We start from the raw sequence: 18,287 nt of genomic DNA, 5'->3' as shown, positions 1-18,287 counted from the left end.
AGACTGAGTGTGTGGACGATCTGGTGGCGACCGCTGAGCAACGAACAATACCTGCATGGATGTCATTAGACACCATAAATTGACACACCGGAAAAAGACATACCTCCCTGTCCCGCATTGGAGCCACATCGACAACATGAGGACGCCATGGGCGTTGCGGGAGTTCGATGTCTTCGTTGGTGTGTGCTTGAGAGCGGAAGAGTGAGGACAGACGGCTGATGAGTCCATCTGGACGTGAACCCGAATGTGTTGTGGGATGAGTTTCGGTTTCTTCTTCGGTGTTGGGTCGAGAGCGGGGACGTAGTGAGGACAGTCGAGCGAGGAGCGCATGTGGATCTAATCGCGAAGGCGTAGAGGGTTGCTGAAGTTCGCCTGCTGCATCATTTTCATTATTTTCAGGTGGAGAACGGTGAATGAGTGAGGACAGGCGAGCGAGGAGCACATGTAGATGTAACCTCGAATGCATCGGGGGTTGTGGAAGTTCGGTCGCTTCATCGTTGTCGTGTCGAAAGCGGTAGACGAGCGAGGAAAGACGAGCGAGGAGTGCACTTGCATAAGAATGAGGGTGGGAAGCACCTGTTTGGGAGGGCTGAGAGGACAACGATCAGGGCAAAAACTAGATAACAAAAATGATGGCGCACGTGAACTTCGGCCTCCATGCTATCAAAAAACCCAGGCGGGAGTTCATCGACATGACCCCCGGACTCGTTGTGACATCGCGTAGCATCAGCCTGCAACGTTAATGCTATAACCACTGAGCAGGTTCACAAACACTCCACGTACTTCCAAAAACGACTTGTCACTTAGTGAAGAGCGGGGGGTTCGCTCTATTGCTAAATTGCCTTGAGATGCCTTCTGTTCGAGTCCGTCTTTTGGTGCCTAGCAGCAGACATTGTCAGTAAGAGAGAGGGTGGGTGAGGCGTTGACACTCACAATATTGGTATCAGTGGCACTCACAATATTGGCACCAGTAGCACTTACAAGATTGGTACCAGTGGCACTGACAATATTGGTACCAGTGGATAGTAAACCGTCGATGTTCTTTTCAGATATCCTCAGTCGTTGTTCGAGCATCAAGAAGGACACGATAACGTCGTCGCGAATGAGCTCCGCTTCTCCCTGCATGATTACTGCGAAGTTTTGGGTTCGCGTTCCTTGTTGGAGGTGCACGACGGGTTTGGACATGTCGCCCTTCCGATATAACTGACAGAACGCAAATCGCGAGAGTAAACGTCAGAAAGTGGCACAAAGGCAATGTATCGCGTGTTGACTTACAGCAAGTCGGTATTCGGCGTCTGACTTCCAAACGTAAGTTCCAAGTGCAGTCTCAATGGCGTGGATATGACTGTGGTACACGTCAGCCACTGGACTGCGCTCACCTATACCAGTTCACGTACTGTCCATTCTCAAGCTTGCTTTTCTGCAGCCATTTACTGAGGTATATTGAATAGCCCCCATTTCTATAGGGAAATGTGATGGTGTCTGGCAGGATATCTCTCCTGTCGATCCGAGCCAAAAGGCGATTGCCACGAAGGTCAAAGATATCAGTGTGCTTGTCCGACTTTACGTCGGTGACCACCGAATACAGCGGAGAAGCCGGTTGGTTATTGAATATTTTTGTGTTTTTCATATTATCTAGGCTGAAATTGTACGATTTAGGCGGGGCAGGATTTTCTGGCGTTGTTGTTGACTGCATGGTGCGAAAGATATGCGAAGGTAGGGTGTGCGCAAATGTAGATGGTGCATATCTTTGATGGGCGACAATTTATAGAATACAGCAAGTTATTGAGGCTGTGCAATGTAAGACACTCGAACGTCATGTATCAGCGCTGCAGCCGTGTGGAGTACAGCCTGTATACTGGTTCTTTCCAATAGTACAGGCTCCGATTCAGACTCCTTGTTTGTTGTTTGTTTAGGGGCGCTGTCCTAAATCATCAATTCCATGCTGTGTTAGTACCTTCTGCTTACTCAAATTTCCACTGGCAGTCGACGGGCGTGGAGACTCTAGAGACTCGCACAAGACTTGTCGTATGACACGGTGTTGATCTATATGCGTACAGTGTGTAGTAACTAATTACACATGACACGCATCCGCAATATTGACATGCCAACATTGGGACGTGGGGTTAGGGTTAGCGACTTGATCCCAATCGTCCACCATGGCACCCTTCCTTGAAACAGTCAAGGTAAGCTCAAGATGCACGTTTTAGATGGTTCACCTGATGAGGTCATTTTATAGTCGTTCGCCGATGTCCCCATCACCGACGATGGTGTCAATACTGTTGCATTTCTCGAAGCTGATGATGGTGTCGTTCGCATGCTTAGTGCGTATCACTACGCCATTCACTGCATCGTCTGATCGATAATGCACAGAGGAACTCACTAGCCTTATGAGCTCCGTTGGCGCAAAGTCTTTCTCCCCTGTCATCAGCGACATCCAGGGTAACGTCAAGGTGGGGCGTCTCGATGCATGTGATCACTGATCAAGCGCTCATCTAACTCCTTTACCAGAAAGTTCGTGATCGGTACGATGCATTTCCCTCGCAGTCGGCAACACTGGAGCAGCTGGTGGCCAACGAGAATAGCAACAAAGTAGGAAGCGCAACAGAGGGCCTCATGTGGCTTCTTCGGTCCCTCGCGTTCACGGGCAAATCCCTTCAGCACGCACAGAAAAACCCATCAGAGGAACTTAAAGTCTCCTTCACGAAGGGTTATGATATCACTCTCGGGCCTATTCACCGTGGGGCTTCAATCTTCAGCATACAAGGAGCTATCATGAAAGCGGCAGGCTTGATGTTCAACGTTCGTCGATCATTTCTCTCACAATCCATTGTTCGATTACAACGTTGCGCGTAGACTGCTATCGGATATTGTCCGCCCCGCAAGAACTTTTACGAGAAGCTCGCAGCCAACCCAGGCGGAGAGCCATGTTCGCAGGAGACACTTGACAAGGCACTTAACGCTTGGGTCACTGGCCTGGATACCATTATCTCAAGGATGGACGCGTTCTACACAAAGGGGAAGCATGGAGAGATATACAAATCTGCATGAACTTATAGATCAGCATATCGGGAATAACTGCCCCGCGCATTATGCATTGTATGCATAAATCATCAGCGGCGTGCGTCATTTGTTTTGAAATGGACTTTTTGCAAGTTATACACGGACTTGAAGCTTGATGTGTTATCAATAATGGAGATCACTGTTGGGAAAGGTGCCATGCTCCGCTCACTTAGTGTCCTACCGTCCCACGAAACAAATCACACATGTAAATGAGACATGCTTGTTAGCTCACTGGATCGAGGATTGAGTCTGAGGTGCGTTAAAGTCAATCATAAACCATGAAACCAACACGTCTAAAGCAACTAAATTCGACAGGAACGTGCTAACTGATAGTGATCACCTTCGTTCGTACCATGCAGACTACAGACCAAACACAGAAACTACATCGTGCCTCACGACTGGGGAGGGCATAATTGACGTATTTCCAGTGCATCTAGGATTTCTCTTCCGCAGGCTCATCATCGCTGTAGAATAGGTATAATGTGACCAGGCATCGCACGAGATGACGGAGAACTAGCCACTAGCTGCCATGTTTCAATAATCAGGAGCACTTTGTGCTGCGATGAGGTATGTATGATGGGATGACACGCCAGAAGTATCAATATTGATCTATGCACAGGGATATTTTGTTACACTATTTGCAACCGAGTTGGAGGCTGGAAGACAAACCAAGGCACGGGGTATACATACAAAACTCTAAATGTCCAGTCCTCTTCATCCCCACCCCGACCCTTTCCTCATTCCCGCTCCAATCCCCTTCCCTGGGCCTATCCCGATCTCCTTTCCCGTATTATCCTTCATCGCTCTAACACCCCAAAACGCAAACCGACACGTCGATCCGCTCCCATGACCTGCTTTTCTGTACATCTGGTCGTAGCTGATGCTGAAAGAGAAGTAGCCTTCGAAAAGTTCCTTTTTCACAGCTTTGCTCGTCTTTTTTCCTGCATTCGGTTTCATTGGTGAATCTGCCGCCGCGCCTACGCGATCAACTGCTGTCCCATCGCCACCACCCTCGCTCTCTCCCTCCTCACCCTCACCCTCCCCGACCCACACGCGCTTCATCTTCCATATCCCCTTCGCATTCTTGACTCCGCATTGAGGAGGGAGGCCTGCTTGTCCGATGACACCCGGCGATACAGGGCTATGGTCAGGGGCGAGGAAAGAAGCACGTTCACTCGAGGTGAAAGTAAGTTCTGGGTGATGTTTCAAATTGCAAAGCAGCACATCAAAAGGGCGCTCCATCATGGGATCGAACACAGATACGCTTTCTGCTCTACCCGTGTCAGAGCTGAGCGAGAGGAAGCACCGAGCGGTGTAGTCGTGCTTGGACTGGTAGGCGAGGATTGTGTCGTAGACTGCGGCGTAGTCGGGAGATGTGCTGCCTGGCGGGAGGTAGGCTTTGACGAGGAAGGGGAGGTACATGCCATAGAGGTCGAAGTTGCCTGAGAATACGGCGGGTGGAAGGGCGTTTAATGTGTGGAGGGATTTGGGGAGGGGTGGGGGGGAGAATAGCAATTGTTGGCTGGTGGAGGGTGAGTGAGCGGGTTGCTTCTTGGGGTCGTATGAGGCTGGCGGGCAGACATACCTTTTGTGGAGGCGGCGTCGGTGTTCGCACTGGGCGGGCGCGGGGAGTTTGATTGGTGTCGGTGATTGGAAGGGGGTTTGATGGTCTCGAACGTTTTTCAGGGCGCGATTTTGTGGGGACGGCGGGTCCTGAGAGTGCACGGGCGTTCATTAATGGAGTCCCGCGTGATGCTGAAGGTTGGCGATATGGCTTTGTGAGACCGCCAGAGGAGGATGACTGCAAGAAGTTTGTCGGAGAAGGGGGTTCACTGTGTGAATGCGAGGATGATTTAGGTTGTACCACTGGTACACGTAGCATGTTGGCAGCGCCAACGGGTGATGAAACCATGGGCGTTTGTGATATAGTTTGTACATATTGTTTTTGAAGAGTAACTGGACGCGTCGTGGTGTCACGTGGTCAAGAAATCAACCCAAATTCCAATCAACTCTCCATTCAACTTTGTCATGCAACTCCAATACTTGCTGGTGTCCTTGCCTCTCGAAGTCATGCGGTAAGTGCCACATGCATCGTTATCTCAATTTCATCCGCCAGGATCTTGCTCATATTAATTCTCCAACAAGCAACTACCATTGACCACATGGATGTGCTGCCCTCAGCACGTGTTACCACTACTGTCTCCTCGTACTTATCTTCTATCAAGAAGTCTAGTGTGCAAACCCTCAAGTGAAAGCGGTCCGGATCATGTGCCCCACATCATTAACATCTTTGGAATACCAATTCCTACATTGACACGAGAGCGGCCGTCGCATCCCCCATCTCTCGCGGTCTTCGCCTCCAGCATCATGGCACCTTCCGTCAACCTATCCAGACAGCCCACAAGGACTCTCATATTGAAATATCAATTGCATATCCTATGCAGAACGATTCCCCAAAAACCGCTGCTGACATCGATGCCTTCCTAGAAGCAATATCAATGGTATTAAACCAACATCCTGCTTCGCAGTTTTCTCTGCTGCACCAGACTTGCTCCACCAAATCCATAAATGACGCGGCGAATTCTCGGACTCGGAGAAACCTCGGATATGTCACGTGCAGGCTTGATAAGTTATGGACAGTATATATGAGAGTGGGGGGAGGGAGACAAGTAGTGCTCATTCCTACCTCTCGCCCTTATCGCACTCACAGACTTGTGAGAAGCAAAGCTATCAGAACGTTGTCACAGTCTAGATCTCACTTTGACTCAAAACCTGCCATGCCGTGGTCAGATTTCGCAAACGCAGACGTGGATGATATCGTCGAGAAGCTCACAACGGACGAGGCTATTCTCCTCACCGCCGGTGTTGGCTTCTGGCACACCCACGAGATAGCCCATCTTGGGATACCTGCTGTTAAAGTCAGCGATGGCCCTAACGGTATGTCAGATTCGATGCGCGATTCAAAAACGCGAGAACTCAGACGCATATATGCAGGTATCAGAGGCAACCACTTCTTCATGAGTACACCGGCAAAGTGCCTGCCTTCAGCCACCGCGCTTGGAGCGACCTGGGATACGGAACTGATCGAGGAAGTCGGGCTGAAATTGCTCGCAGGCGAGGCGAAGCTTAGAGCCGCGCCTGTTATTCTTGCCCCGACATGTAACATCCAACGCGTATGTCTCTTTCCAATCTTTCATGCGCACCCGTTCATGACTCGCGAACCGACTGCAGAACCCTCTAGGTGGCCGTGTAAGTCAGATGACCAGAATGACAGCTCGGATCCGATCTAATTTTGCGCGTCATTGTTCAGGCCTTCGAGAGTTTCTCAGAGGACCCACTCTTATCTGGCCTCATTGCCGCCGCGTACGTCAAAGGCGTTCAGAAAGGCGGCATTGGAACTTCAATCAAGCATTTCGTGTATGTATAGCTACAATCATCTGACTCCAATCACGAAATTCCGTCCATGCTGACTCGGAACTAATACAGGTGCAATGACAAAGAAGACGATCGTATGGCATACGACTCGATCCTCAGCGAACGCGCGCTTCGCGAGATCTACCTCATGCCTTTCATGCTTGCCCAGAAGTATGCCAAGCCGTGGTGTTTCATGACTTCGTACGTTCGCATTTTCATTTCACAGGAGAAGGACCTCGACGTGTTTTGGCTGACACTGATCTCGCGTTCATATTTCAGGTACAACCGTGTCAATGGCACCCACGCGTCTGAGAACAAGCATCTCTTGCAGGACATCCTGCGCGGCGAGTGGGGCTTTGAGGGGCTCGTCATGTCTGATTGGTACGTCCCTAATTTACACGCATGACATTCAAAAGTGGTTCATGTTGTATATGGCGAATTAGGTTCGGTATTTACAGCATAGACTTGAGTATCAATGCTGGCCTCGACCTCGAGATGCCAGGCACCAACAAATGGCGCACGCTTGATCTCATGAACAGGTCTATTGGCTCGAGGAAATTGACAGTGAGGACAGTGAAGGAGCGTGCGCGCAAAGTTGTCGAGCTTGCCAAGCGCGTCGCTCAGGAAGCACCAGAGGTACGTGCTTTTTGTTCCATCGCGTGCTTTTTATTGATGATAGACACTCGTAGATCCTCGATGGAGATGGTCTCGAACGTACCGTCGAAAGTGCTGATGACACAGCTCTCATGCGCAAAATTGCAGCTGAATCTATCGTGTTGCTAAAAAATACCAACGCCATCCTCCCTCTGAACCCCAACAAGATCAAAAAAATTGCTATTGTCGGGGGGAATGCAAAGGCCATCGTACTTTCTGGAGGAGGATCGGCCGCACTCAAACCATCGTACTTTGTGACCCCGTATGATGGAGTTACCGCTGCGCTTCCTCAGGGCGTGGAGGTGCTTTATAGCGAAGGCGCTAGTAGTACGTGGGTTCATCATTTCCATGAGAAGGGTTATGTTCATCATTTATATCTTGTCAGCCTACATGGAGATGCCCATTCTCGACTACGAGCTCTTCACACCATCGGGCGAGCGAGGATGGACTGGAACGTGGTACGCACATCGAGACGACGAGAGCATGACTGCAATCAACACGCCCTACTTGACGCGTCTGGTTGACGAGACGAGAATATTCATCAGCACGTCGGCGCCCAAGGGCATCACGAGACGTTGGACGATGAAACTCGAGGGTGAGCTGAAGCCCCGCGAACACGACTGTGTGTTCGAGTTCGGCTTGACTGTTGCTGGAAGAGCCAAGGTGCGCTAGTATATATCTACTTTTCTTTCATCTTAACTGAATATTGATGTTCGTAGCTCTTCGTGGACGGTAATCTCGTCATTGACAACTGGACACGCCAGCGCCGTGGCCAATCATTCTTTAGCAGTGGTTCCATGGAAGAAAAGGGCCGCGTGCCACTCAAGGCCGGCGTCAAGCATCACATCCTCGTCGAGTTCTGTAACGTCCGCGCACCAGCAGATGGTGATGAAGACGAGACGGTGATGGACAGCAACCCCGGTGTTCGTCTCGGTGGTGCAGAGGTGATCGATGAGGACGTGAAGATGGCTGAGGCTGTGGAGATCGCGAAGAAGGCTGATGTGGTTATCGCTATTGTCGGCCTGAATGCGGATTGGGAGACCGAGGGGTATGATCGGAAGACATTGGCTCTGCCTGGACGCACGGATGAGCTGATCGAGAAGGTGTTAGCGGTGAACCCCAACACTGTTGTCGTGACCCAATCCGTGAGTACGATTGAGACGGGGGATGTTGGACCCAGATGAACTGAATGCGCATTTTTACTAGGGTTCTTCAATAACGCTTCCGTGGGCAGATTCGGTTCCTGCTATGCTTCATTCGTGGTACCTGGGTAACGCGACGGGCGATGCGATCGCGGACGTTCTGTTCGGCAAGAAAAATCCGTCGGGCAAGTTATCCTTGACGTTCCCCAAGAGATTGGAAGATATTTCTGCACACGGGCACTTCCTTTCTGAGAATGGTGCCCTCCGTTACGGCGAGGATCTGTTCGTGGTGAGTTCTGTTCAAATAAAGAATGTTATTTCGCGCTCAAGTTCTGTGGCAGGGTTACAAGCACTTCCATCATAGAGGCATCAAACCACAATTCTCGTTCGGGTGAGCGGTTCTCTGTCTCAATTGAACGGAAAGTAACATATTAATTGACTTCGCCTCAACAGTCACGGTCTCTCATACACAACCTTCTCTTACTCTGACTTAAAACTCTCCGATGCTGTTCTCTCGAATGGCGAATTGAGCCTGAACGCCACCGTCACCGTTACCAACACCGGCAAGCTCACAGGTTCCGAAGTCGTGCAATTGTACGTCTCGATGCCCACCACATCTGACGTGACCCACCCGCCGTTGCTCCTACGCGCCTTCCGCAAAGCCAAAGACCTCCAACCGGGGCAGAGCGAGAAGGTGACGCTTACGCTGGACAAGTATGCTGTTTCGTTCTGGGAGGAGAGGATTGCGAGGTGGGTGGTGGAGAAGGGTGTTTATGGTGTCAAGGTGGGGGGCAGCTGTGATGAACTCCCATTGGTCGGCAGCTTTGTGGTTAAGAAAGGGTTTGAGTGGAACGGCTTGTAGGCTTGTGGTGATGCAGATGAATTTCCCAGTGTAATTTTAAACAATCAGAGTCAACGCGATATGTTCATTTGTATAGTGATACGCGCTCTAGTGAATGTGAGTACCGGCTCCGAGATCATAATGTTGAATACTGGAGGAGATGGACTCTGGATCAACAAGGCTGTGAGTCATCCTGGCAGATAGCCAGTTGTAAATATTTGATGGTGGCCAGCACGACGCACAACAGATCTTGAGGACCTTTTCAACGCAACTTCCACCACTGTAATTTCTATCCATCCTCGCATTTGTAAACACTGATTTCGATCTCCCGTTGCGAGTAATTCATTTACACAATATTGTGCAGACATACAAACCTTCGACAAGGTGCAGGAGTAGAATGAACAGGGAACTCACGAGTGACACCAGAAAAACCATGGAACTTCTCGCTCAAGTTTGACGTCAGTCGCCTTCTCGCCTTCACCTTTGCCCTCGTGCAGATAGCCTTCCTTCTTCATCAACATTAAAGCAAGGCCATGAGTGCACGGCAGCAATCCTCAATAAATATATCAGCATTCTCCAAGTCATATTCCACCGGCATCTTAGGTAGGCCACGATGATCTCTCGACGAGAGTCCGTGGTTTGACTTTGCGGCCGGCTTTCTATCAGGCAGCGGGGCCTCTGTGACCTTGGCTTTGCAAGGCTGAATGTCAATGCGCTCTTTCTCATTCGGTTGTGCTGGGGATGCAGCTGGCTGTTTGTCGTGCCAGTGTGGCAGAGGAAGCCACGTAATTTGTTCAGGAGCAAATAGGGTGTTGTGTCCAGGGTCGAGTCAATCTACTGCGGATCCAGACAGAGTGTGGAGAAACAAGAGGCGATATTGATGAAAAACTCACGTAGAGGTCATGGCCAGACAAGAATATGCAGGTGGTCGTTCTTGGGCATAGTGGGAAATACTTTAAACAATGGTGTCAAAGGCCATAGTATCCGTCTGGTGTCAAAGTCAATATCTATCAAGTTATCCTCCAGGTTGGCATCAATAGGCACTGGCAGGGGAATGCTCCAGCCAGGAATATTACATCACAGAACACATATTTCTTCTTTGAGTTTTTCACAGCATCTTTGAGCTCATTAATATACTTCACACATGGAATTTTGACAGTAAAAATATGGCTACAGGCGCCGCCTGTTATCCAGTTGAGATTGAATACCATGTTGGGTTGGCGGACTGACAGTCCAAACGAAGATGAGCATACCAATCATTACCAGATATTCATATCCTGACGACTCACCTCATTACACCACGATATGAATAATTTCCTCAGGTGCAACATCACATACTTCAAACAGTCGTATCGATAGCGCATCGAACTCGACATGATCTGGGACTTGATCCAGCATTTTCTCCGGTTCGATATGGACCTTGCAAATATTAGATCATATCAGTATCAATGCGCTAGATCTCAGTCGGCCACTCACTTTCCATAACTCAAGTGTGTCAGCGTCAGGAGTATCCAGCCATGAAGTGGTATAATGTCGAGAGGACCCCTTTCTTCAAATTGCAGATGGTCTTCGTCCATTCAATTTTGATAGTAAAAATACACCTGGGAGCAAAGCTTGATGGCGGACAGGGGTCGCCGTGACACGTTACTATCGAATACCAAGGTGTCCTTCGTTCAAGTTGTTCTTCCGTACTCTTACTGGTGTCAAGCCATGCCAGCGGTATTGTCCTCAACCATTGCGGGGTCTTCGAAGGTGAAGTCAAAATAGGTTGTGTCATGGATGTCCAGTCGGTCGACCCAATTCAAAGCACTGGACCTCGCTGGACAGTTACGGTCTCTCCTACACAACCTTCTCTAAAAGTCTCCGAGGGCCGAGCCTTTCGTCTCGAGCGGTGAATTCAACCTGAACGCCACCGTCACTGTCGCAAACACTGGCAAATCGTGCAGTTATGTCTCGATTCGTGGCGTCACGCCGGAATGATCGCCGCCATTGTTCTTGTGCGTCTTCTGTCAAGCCAAAGACCTCCAATCAAGTGAGATCTAGAAGGTAGCCCTGACGCTGGACTAACTAACCATGCGAAATTAGCAAGGGCATAAGTACTATCGTACCGTTAACAGCCTGACGAGAATAAACGGTTTAGTTGTCTTCCCCCAAGTTCCGTTCGTGCGAATGAGAAAAGACGAGAGACGGCTAAACCGATAGGGAGGGGAGCCAGGCAGCCTTGCACTCGTTCTCCAACTCATCAACAATTTGTCATGTGTTCGGGCAAAATGTCATGACAGTGCGAACGCAAGAGCATTTGAAGCTCCGGTTGAAACAGCACTTGTGATGATCCGCAGAATTTCCTAGGTAGTTGAACTTCCGGCAAGCGGCGGTCATTTGGAAGTTCGGAACTATGGTGGATTTTTGGTTACATTCGATTTACCGCTGGATGTTTGGTTACACTTTGACTGTCGCATCAGACATTCAATGATAACAGAGATGGGTGTACAAAGCATTATAATGTGTAAAATCCTTACCATAAGTCTAACAATGATACCAAGTCTCACAAGGATAGTAAGACTTCATAGCTTCACTTCAAGATGACAGCCTTGTTGATCCAGAGTCCATCTCCTCCAGTATTCAAGATTATGTTCTTGGAGCCGGTTCTCACATTCACTAGAGCGCGTATCACTATACAAACGAACATATCGCGTTGACTCTGATTGTTTAAAATTACACTGGGAAATTCATCTGCATCACCACAAGCCTACAAGCCGTTCCACTCAAACCCTGTCTCAACCACAAAGCTGCCGACCAACGGGAGATCATCACAGCTGCCCCCCACCTTGACACCATAAACACCCTTCTCCACCACCCACCTCGCGATCCTCTCCTCCCAGAACGAAACAGCATACTTGTCCAGCGTAAGCGTCACCTTCTCGCTCTGCCCCGGTTGGAGGTCTTTAACTTTGCAGAAGGCGCGCAGGAGCAACGGCGGGTGGGTCACGTCAGACGTGGTGGGCATCGAGACGTACAACTGCACGACTTCAGAGCCTGTGAGCTCTCCAGTGTTTATAACGGTGACGGTGGCGTTCAGGCTCAAATTGCCATTCGAGAGAACAGCCTCAGAAAGTTCCAAGTCCGAGTAAGAGAAGGTTGTGTATGAGAGACCGTGACTGTCGAAGCAAAATCAATCAATATGTTGCTTTTCGTCCAATTGAGACGAAACTGCTCACCCGAACGAGAACTGTGGTTTGATTTTTCTATTATGGAAGTGCTTGTAACCCTGCCAAAGGACTTGAGCGCAAAATAACATTCCCTAAATGAACAGAACTCACCACGAACAGATCCTCGCCGTAACGGAGGGCACCATTCTCAGAAAGGAAGTGCCCGTGTGCAGGGATATCTTCCAATCTCTTAGGGAACGTCAAGGACAACTTGCCCGACGGATTTTTCGCGCCGAACAGAACATCCGCGATTGCATCGCCCGTCGCGTTACCCAGGTACCACGAATGAAGGATAGCAGGAACCGAATCCGCCCACGGAAGCGTTATCGCCGAACCCTAGTAAAAATGCGCATTCAGTTCATTTGGGTCCCAAAACCCCCGTCTCAATGGTACTCACGGATTGGGTCACGACGGCAGTGTTGGGGTTGACCGCTAACACCTTCTCGATCAGCTCATCTGTACGTCCAGGCAGAGCCAATGTCTTCCGATCATTATTCTCAGTCTCCCAATCCCCACTCAGGCCGACAATAGCAATAACCACATCAGCCTTCGTCGCGATCTCCACAGCCTCAGCCATCTTCACGTCCTCATCGATCGCCTCTGCACCACCGAGACGAACACCGGAGGTGCCGTCCATCACCTTCTCCTCTTCATCACCATCTGCTGGTGCGCGGACGTTACAGAACTCGACGAGGATGTCATGTTTGACGCCTGCCTTGAGTGACACGCGGCCCTTTTCTTCCATAGAACCATAGCCAAAGAAGGTTTGGCCACGGCGTTGGCGTGTCCAGTTATCAATGACGAGTTTATCATCCACGAAGAGCTACGAACGTCAATATTCAGTCAAAATGAAAGAAATGTGGATATATGATAGCGCACCTTGGCTCTTCCAGCAACAGTCAAGCCAAATTCGAACTCACAATCGTGTTCGCGGGGCTTCAGATCACCCTCGAGTTTCATCGTCCAACGTCTCGTGATGCCCTCGGGCGTCTCGTTGGCGACCGATATCCTCGTCTCGTCAATCACACGCGTCGAGTAGGGCGTGTCGCATGGAATCATGCTCTCGTCGTCTAGATGCTTGTACCACGTTCCAGTCCATCCTCGCTCGCCCGATGGTACGGAGAGCTCGTAGTCGAGAACGGGCATCTCCATGTAGGCTAACAAGATAAAAAATGATGAACATAACCCTTCTCATGGAAATGATAAAACCACGTACTACTAGCGCCCTCGCTATAAAGCACCTCCACGCCCTCGGGAAGCGCAGCGGTAATGCCATCATACGGGGTCACAAAGGATGTTGGCTTGAGTGCAGCCGATCCTCCTCCAGAAAGCACTATGGCTTTCGCATTCCCTCCGACAATAGCAATCGTTTTGAACATGCTGGGGTTCAGAGGGAGGATGGCGTTCGTGTTTTTGAGCAATACGATGGATTCACCTGCGACTTTGCGCATGAGAGCTGTGTCTTCAGGGCTTTCGGCGGTACGTTCGATACCATCTCCATCAATGATCTACGAGAGTCTATCATCAACGAAGAGCACGCGATGGAACAAAATGTACGTACCTCTGGGGCTTCCTGAGCGACGCGCTTGGCGAGCTCGACAACTTTGCGCGCGCGCTCCTTTATGGTCCTCACTGTCAGTTTCTTCGAGACAATAGCCCTGTTCATGAGATCAAGCGTGCGCCACTTGTAGATGCCTGGCATCTCGAGGTCATGGCCAGCATTGATACTCAAGTCTAAGCTGTAAACAGCGGTCCTAATTCACCATATACAACATGAACCACTACTGAATGTCATGCGTGTAAATTATGGACGTACCAATCAGACATAAAGAGCCCCTCAAAGCCCCACTCGCCGCGCAGGATGTCCTGCATGAGATGCTTATTCTCAGACACGTGGGTACCATTGACACGGTTGGTCCTAAAATATGAACGCGAGATCAGTATCAGCCAAAACATGTCGAGGTCCTCCTCCTCTCAAATGCGAACGTACGAAGTCATGAAACACCGCGGCTTGGCATACTTCTGGGCAAGCATGAATGGCATGAGGTAGATCTCGCGAAGCGCGCGTTCGCTGAGGATCGAGTCGTATGCCATACGATCGTCTTCTTTCTCATTGCACCTGTATTAGTTCCGAGTTAGCATGGACGGAATGTCATGTAAGATTATAGTCAGATGATAGTAGCGGGACATACACGAAATGCTTGATCGTAGTTCCAATGCCGCCTTTCTGAACGCCTTGGACGTATGCGGCGGCAATGAGGCCGGATAAGAGCGGGTCCTCTGAGAAACTCTCGAAGGACTGAACAATGACGCGCAAAATTAGATCGGATCCGAGCTATCATTCTGGACATAGGACTTACACGGCCACCTAGAGGGTGCTGCAGTCGGTTCCCGAGTCATGAACGGGTGCGCATGAAAGGGTGGAAAGTGGAGACATACGCGTTGGATATTACATGTTGGGGCAAGAATAACAGGCGCGGCTTTAAGCTTCGCCTCGCCTGCCAGCAACTTAAACCCAACTTCCTCGATCAGTTCCGTATCCCAGGTCGCTCCAAGCGCGGTGCCAGAAGGCAGGCACTTTGACGGTGTACCCATGAAGACGTGACTGCCTCTGATACCTGCATATATGCGTCTGAGTTCTCGCGTTTTTGAATCGCGCGGCAAATCTGACATACCGTTAGGGCCATCGCTGACTTTTATAGCGGGCATCCCAAGACGGGCTATCTCGTGGGTGTGCCAGAAGCCAACACCAGCGGTGAGAAGAATAGCCTCGTCCGTTGTGAGCTTCTCGACGATCTCATCCACGTCTACGTCTGCGAAATCTGACCACGGCATGGCAGGCTTTGAGTCAAAGTGAGATCTAGACTGTCTGATGGCCTTGCTTCTCACAGGTCTGTGAGTGCGATAAGGGCGAAAGGTAGAGATGAGCGCTTCTTGTCTCCCTCCCCTCCACTCTCATATATGGCTTTCGTGGAGCAGAGTTTAGCTCAACATTTATGCTGAAGCGAAGATCTTCAGTAGAGTCTGGGGTCTTTTCGTTGTGAATGCCGTGAGGGGTATTTGGACTTCGTGTGCTCAGGGTTTGAAGTTTCTCAAACGAATCGCGTAACGTCCGAGTAATAACAAAGTACCCACGAAGTCCTCGATGATAGCCACAACATTCAGCTGAAGCGAAGATGTCGAACAGACTCTGGGGTCTTTTCGTTGTGAATGCCGTGAGGGTGTTTGGACTTCGTGTGCTCAGGGTTTGAAGTTTCTCAAACGAACCGCGTGACGTCCGAGTAATAACAAAGTACCCACGAAGTCCTCGATGATAGCCACAACATTCAGCTGAAGCGAAGATGGGTCGAAAAGAGTCCCATGGGGTCTTGTCATTGTGAATGACGTACGGAGGGTGTTCGGATATTGTTTGCTCACCGTCTGATGTTTCTCAAACGAATTGAGTAAGGTCCGAGAGGTGATACCATGAACTCCTCACTGACCTGGAGGTTGGGATCTTCACCTATCAATGCTCATGATACAGATGTGTGGCAACTGAACCTTCACAAATCTAAATAGCAGCATGGAACTTGGCAACCTGTGATTTTCTTCGCCGTGCCGTCATGGCCATAAACTTGAGGCTGCCTTCTCGATAGAAGGTAAGCACGAGGAGACAGTAGTCATCCATGTCACGTCAATGGTAGTTGCTTGTTGGAGAATTAATATGAGCAAGATCGTTGCGGATAAAGTTGAGATAACGATGCATGTGGCACTTACCACATGACTTCCAGAGGCAAGGACACTAGGATATCTGAGTCACTAGTACTAATTCACGGAGCCGCATCAGAACACATCTGGCGAGACGAAGGCCAGCGTAAGATATAGGATTCTAAGTATTGCTGATGTAGCGAGCTGCGAGGCATGTATGGTTGGTTAGGGAGTTAACTGCTTACATAACACACCGCTAACCCTTGTCCCTCACGTGTCAGCAGAAGCAGAAGCGACCTACTGTGAGCTCCCCTAAACCTGTGGGCCACGCATCCAGTTATGCACAAACTATATTACACACGCCCATGACCCGTTGGCACTGCCAACATGCTACGTGTACCAGTAGTACAACCCAAATCATCCTCGCATTACACAGTGAACCCCCTTCTCCGACCGACTTCTTGCAGTCATCCTCCTCTGGAGGTCTCACAAAGCCATATCGCCAACCTTCAGCATCACGCGGGACTCCATTAATGAACGCCCGTGCACTCTCAGGACCCGCCGTCCCCACAAAATCGCGCCTTGAAAAACGTTCGAGACCATCAAACCCACTTCCAAACACCGACATCAATCAAACTCCCCGCGCCCGCCCAGTGCGAACACCGACGCCGCCTCCACAAAAGGTATGTCTGCCCGCCAGCCTCGTACGACCCCAAGAAGCAACCCACTCACTCACCCTCCACCAGCCAACAATTGCTATTCTCCCCCCACCCCTCCCCAAATCCATCCACACATTGAACGCCCATCCACCCGCCATATTCTCAGGCAACTTCGACCTCTATGGCATGTACCTCCTCTTCCTCGTCTAAGCCTACGCCGCAGTCTACGACACAATCCTCGCTTACCAGTCCAAGCATGACTACACCGCGCCCTTTTGATGTGCTGCTTTGCAATTTGAAACGTCGCGCGGAACTCACTTTCACCTCGAGTAAGCGCAATTCCTTCCTCGCCCCTGACCATAGCCCTGTGTCGCCGGGTATCATCGGACAAGCAGCCTCAATGCGAAGGGGATATGGAAGATGAAGCGCGTGTGGGTCGGGGAGGGCGAGGGTGAGGAGGGAAAGAGCTAGGGTGCTGGCGATGGGTCAGCAGTTGATCGCGTGGGCGCGGCGGCAGATTCATCAATGAAACCGAACGCAGGAAAAAATCGAGCAAAGCTGCGAAAAAGAAACTTTTCGAAGGCTACTTTTCCTTCAGCGTCAGCTACGATGGAATGTACAGTGTCCTTGGGTATTTCTGTCCTGTCGTTGCTCTTGTTTTGCTGCTCGATCTATGTTCATTTGAAGTAGTGTTTTCTTCCATATGTAAGGACCAGGCGTTTGGTCCCGCGGAACCAATTCGCGTCGCCGCCATGTGCGCGCAGTGTTTCATTACAATATTATTCAGGTTTCTTCTTGTTCCTGTCTTCCATATGTTCCTAGCTAATTTGCGGCGCCAGTTTGATGAAAATCGTTTATATGCTGACAAGACTAATGACCAGCTACCACTTTTATAATGTGCTGCCTAACTCTGAGCACGTTCCCCTCTTGTTCCTCCACACTGATAAGTTATATATGCTCTGTCTGGATCCGCAGTAGATTGACTCGACCCTGGATACAACACCCTATTTGCTCCTGAACAAATTACGTGGCTTCCTCTGCCACACTGGCACGACAAACAGCCAGCTGCATCCCCAGCACAACCGAATGAGAAAGAGCGCATTGACAGTCAGCCTTGCAAAGCCAAGGTCACAGAGGCCCCGCTGCCTGATAGAAAGCCGGCCGCAAAGTCAAACCACGGACTCTCGTCGAGAGATCATCGTGGCCTACCTAAGATGCCGGTGGAATATGACTTGGAGAATGCTGATATATTTATTGAGGATTGCTGCCGTGCACTCATGGCCTTGCTTTAATGTTGATGAAGAAGGAAAGCTATCTGCACGAGGGCAAAGGTGAAGGCGAGAAGGCGACTGACGTCAAACTTGAGCGAGAAGTTCCATGGTTTTTCTGGTGTCACTCGTGAGTTCCCTGTTCATTCTGCTCCTTCACCTTGTCGAAGGTTTGTATGTCTGCACAATAGCGTGTAAATGAATTACTCACAACGGGAGAACAAAATTAGTGTTTACAAATACGAGGATGGATAAGAATTATAATGATGGAAGTTGCGTTGAAAAAGTCCTCGATATTTGTAGTACGTCGTGCTGGTCACTATCAAATATTTACAACTGGCTGGCTATCT

The 18,287-nt window shown here is 49.9% G+C and overlaps 6 protein-coding genes across 6 annotated transcripts; 3 read left to right on the top strand and 3 right to left on the bottom strand.

The window, feature by feature from the left end:
- Positions 1–529: 529 nt before the first annotated feature.
- Positions 530–1,751, bottom strand: DEU56DRAFT_409007 (uncharacterized protein). The gene is made up of 6 exons (XM_041346082.1): positions 1,398–1,751; positions 1,276–1,345; positions 982–1,203; positions 784–869; positions 642–731; positions 530–589 (listed from the first exon to the last, which is right to left on the bottom strand). Exons 1-4 carry the CDS (start codon positions 1,694–1,696, stop codon positions 834–836), a joined length of 627 nt encoding a protein of 208 aa, XP_041207450.1. The 5' UTR covers positions 1,697–1,751; the 3' UTR covers positions 530–589; positions 642–731; positions 784–833.
- A 376-nt stretch (positions 1,752–2,127) lies between these two features.
- DEU56DRAFT_809441 (het-c2 protein) lies at positions 2,128–3,550 on the top strand. Its single transcript, XM_041353473.1, has 7 exons — positions 2,128–2,186; positions 2,240–2,324; positions 2,374–2,453; positions 2,512–2,802; positions 2,857–3,317; positions 3,379–3,481; positions 3,534–3,550. The coding sequence occupies exons 1-5, from the start codon at positions 2,160–2,162 to the stop codon at positions 3,049–3,051; spliced, it is 678 nt and encodes a 225-aa protein (XP_041207449.1). The 5' UTR covers positions 2,128–2,159; the 3' UTR covers positions 3,052–3,317; positions 3,379–3,481; positions 3,534–3,550.
- Positions 3,551–3,777: 227 nt separating this feature from the next.
- On the bottom strand, positions 3,778–4,305 carry DEU56DRAFT_738575 (uncharacterized protein; the record flags this gene model as incomplete). Its single annotated transcript, XM_041348672.1, has 2 exons — positions 3,778–3,986; positions 4,074–4,305. 2 exons carry the CDS (start codon positions 4,303–4,305, stop codon positions 3,778–3,780), a joined length of 441 nt encoding a protein of 146 aa, XP_041207448.1.
- Positions 4,306–5,840: 1,535 nt separating this feature from the next.
- DEU56DRAFT_738519 (glycoside hydrolase family 3 protein) lies at positions 5,841–9,135 on the top strand (the record flags this gene model as incomplete). Its single annotated transcript, XM_041348665.1, has 13 exons — positions 5,841–6,000; positions 6,058–6,236; positions 6,295–6,312; positions 6,374–6,480; positions 6,550–6,678; positions 6,757–6,858; positions 6,921–7,113; positions 7,167–7,458; positions 7,517–7,794; positions 7,851–8,276; positions 8,338–8,562; positions 8,615–8,664; positions 8,727–9,135. The coding sequence occupies 13 exons, from the start codon at positions 5,841–5,843 to the stop codon at positions 9,133–9,135; spliced, it is 2,568 nt and encodes an 855-aa protein (XP_041207447.1).
- A 2,728-nt stretch (positions 9,136–11,863) lies between these two features.
- DEU56DRAFT_738587 (glycoside hydrolase family 3 protein) lies at positions 11,864–15,158 on the bottom strand (the record flags this gene model as incomplete). The annotated part of the gene is made up of 13 exons (XM_041348673.1): positions 11,864–12,272; positions 12,333–12,382; positions 12,435–12,659; positions 12,721–13,146; positions 13,203–13,480; positions 13,540–13,831; positions 13,885–14,077; positions 14,140–14,241; positions 14,314–14,442; positions 14,516–14,622; positions 14,684–14,701; positions 14,763–14,941; positions 14,999–15,158. The coding sequence occupies 13 exons, from the start codon at positions 15,156–15,158 to the stop codon at positions 11,864–11,866; spliced, it is 2,568 nt and encodes an 855-aa protein (XP_041207446.1).
- Positions 15,159–16,310: 1,152 nt separating this feature from the next.
- DEU56DRAFT_408844 (uncharacterized protein) lies at positions 16,311–17,081 on the top strand. Its single transcript, XM_041346080.1, has one exon. It carries the CDS (start codon positions 16,376–16,378, stop codon positions 16,877–16,879), a length of 504 nt encoding a protein of 167 aa, XP_041207445.1. The 5' UTR covers positions 16,311–16,375; the 3' UTR covers positions 16,880–17,081.
- Positions 17,082–18,287: the final 1,206 nt, after the last annotated feature.

The sequence above is a fragment of the Suillus clintonianus genome (genome assembly GCF_016758775.1).
Source record: "Suillus clintonianus strain FC179 chromosome Unknown DEU56scaffold_45, whole genome shotgun sequence".
Classification (NCBI taxonomy): Eukaryota; Fungi; Basidiomycota; class Agaricomycetes; order Boletales; family Suillaceae; genus Suillus; species Suillus clintonianus.
Note: the sequence above shows the minus strand (reverse complement) of the source record. Positions and strands in the feature narration are given on the sequence as shown.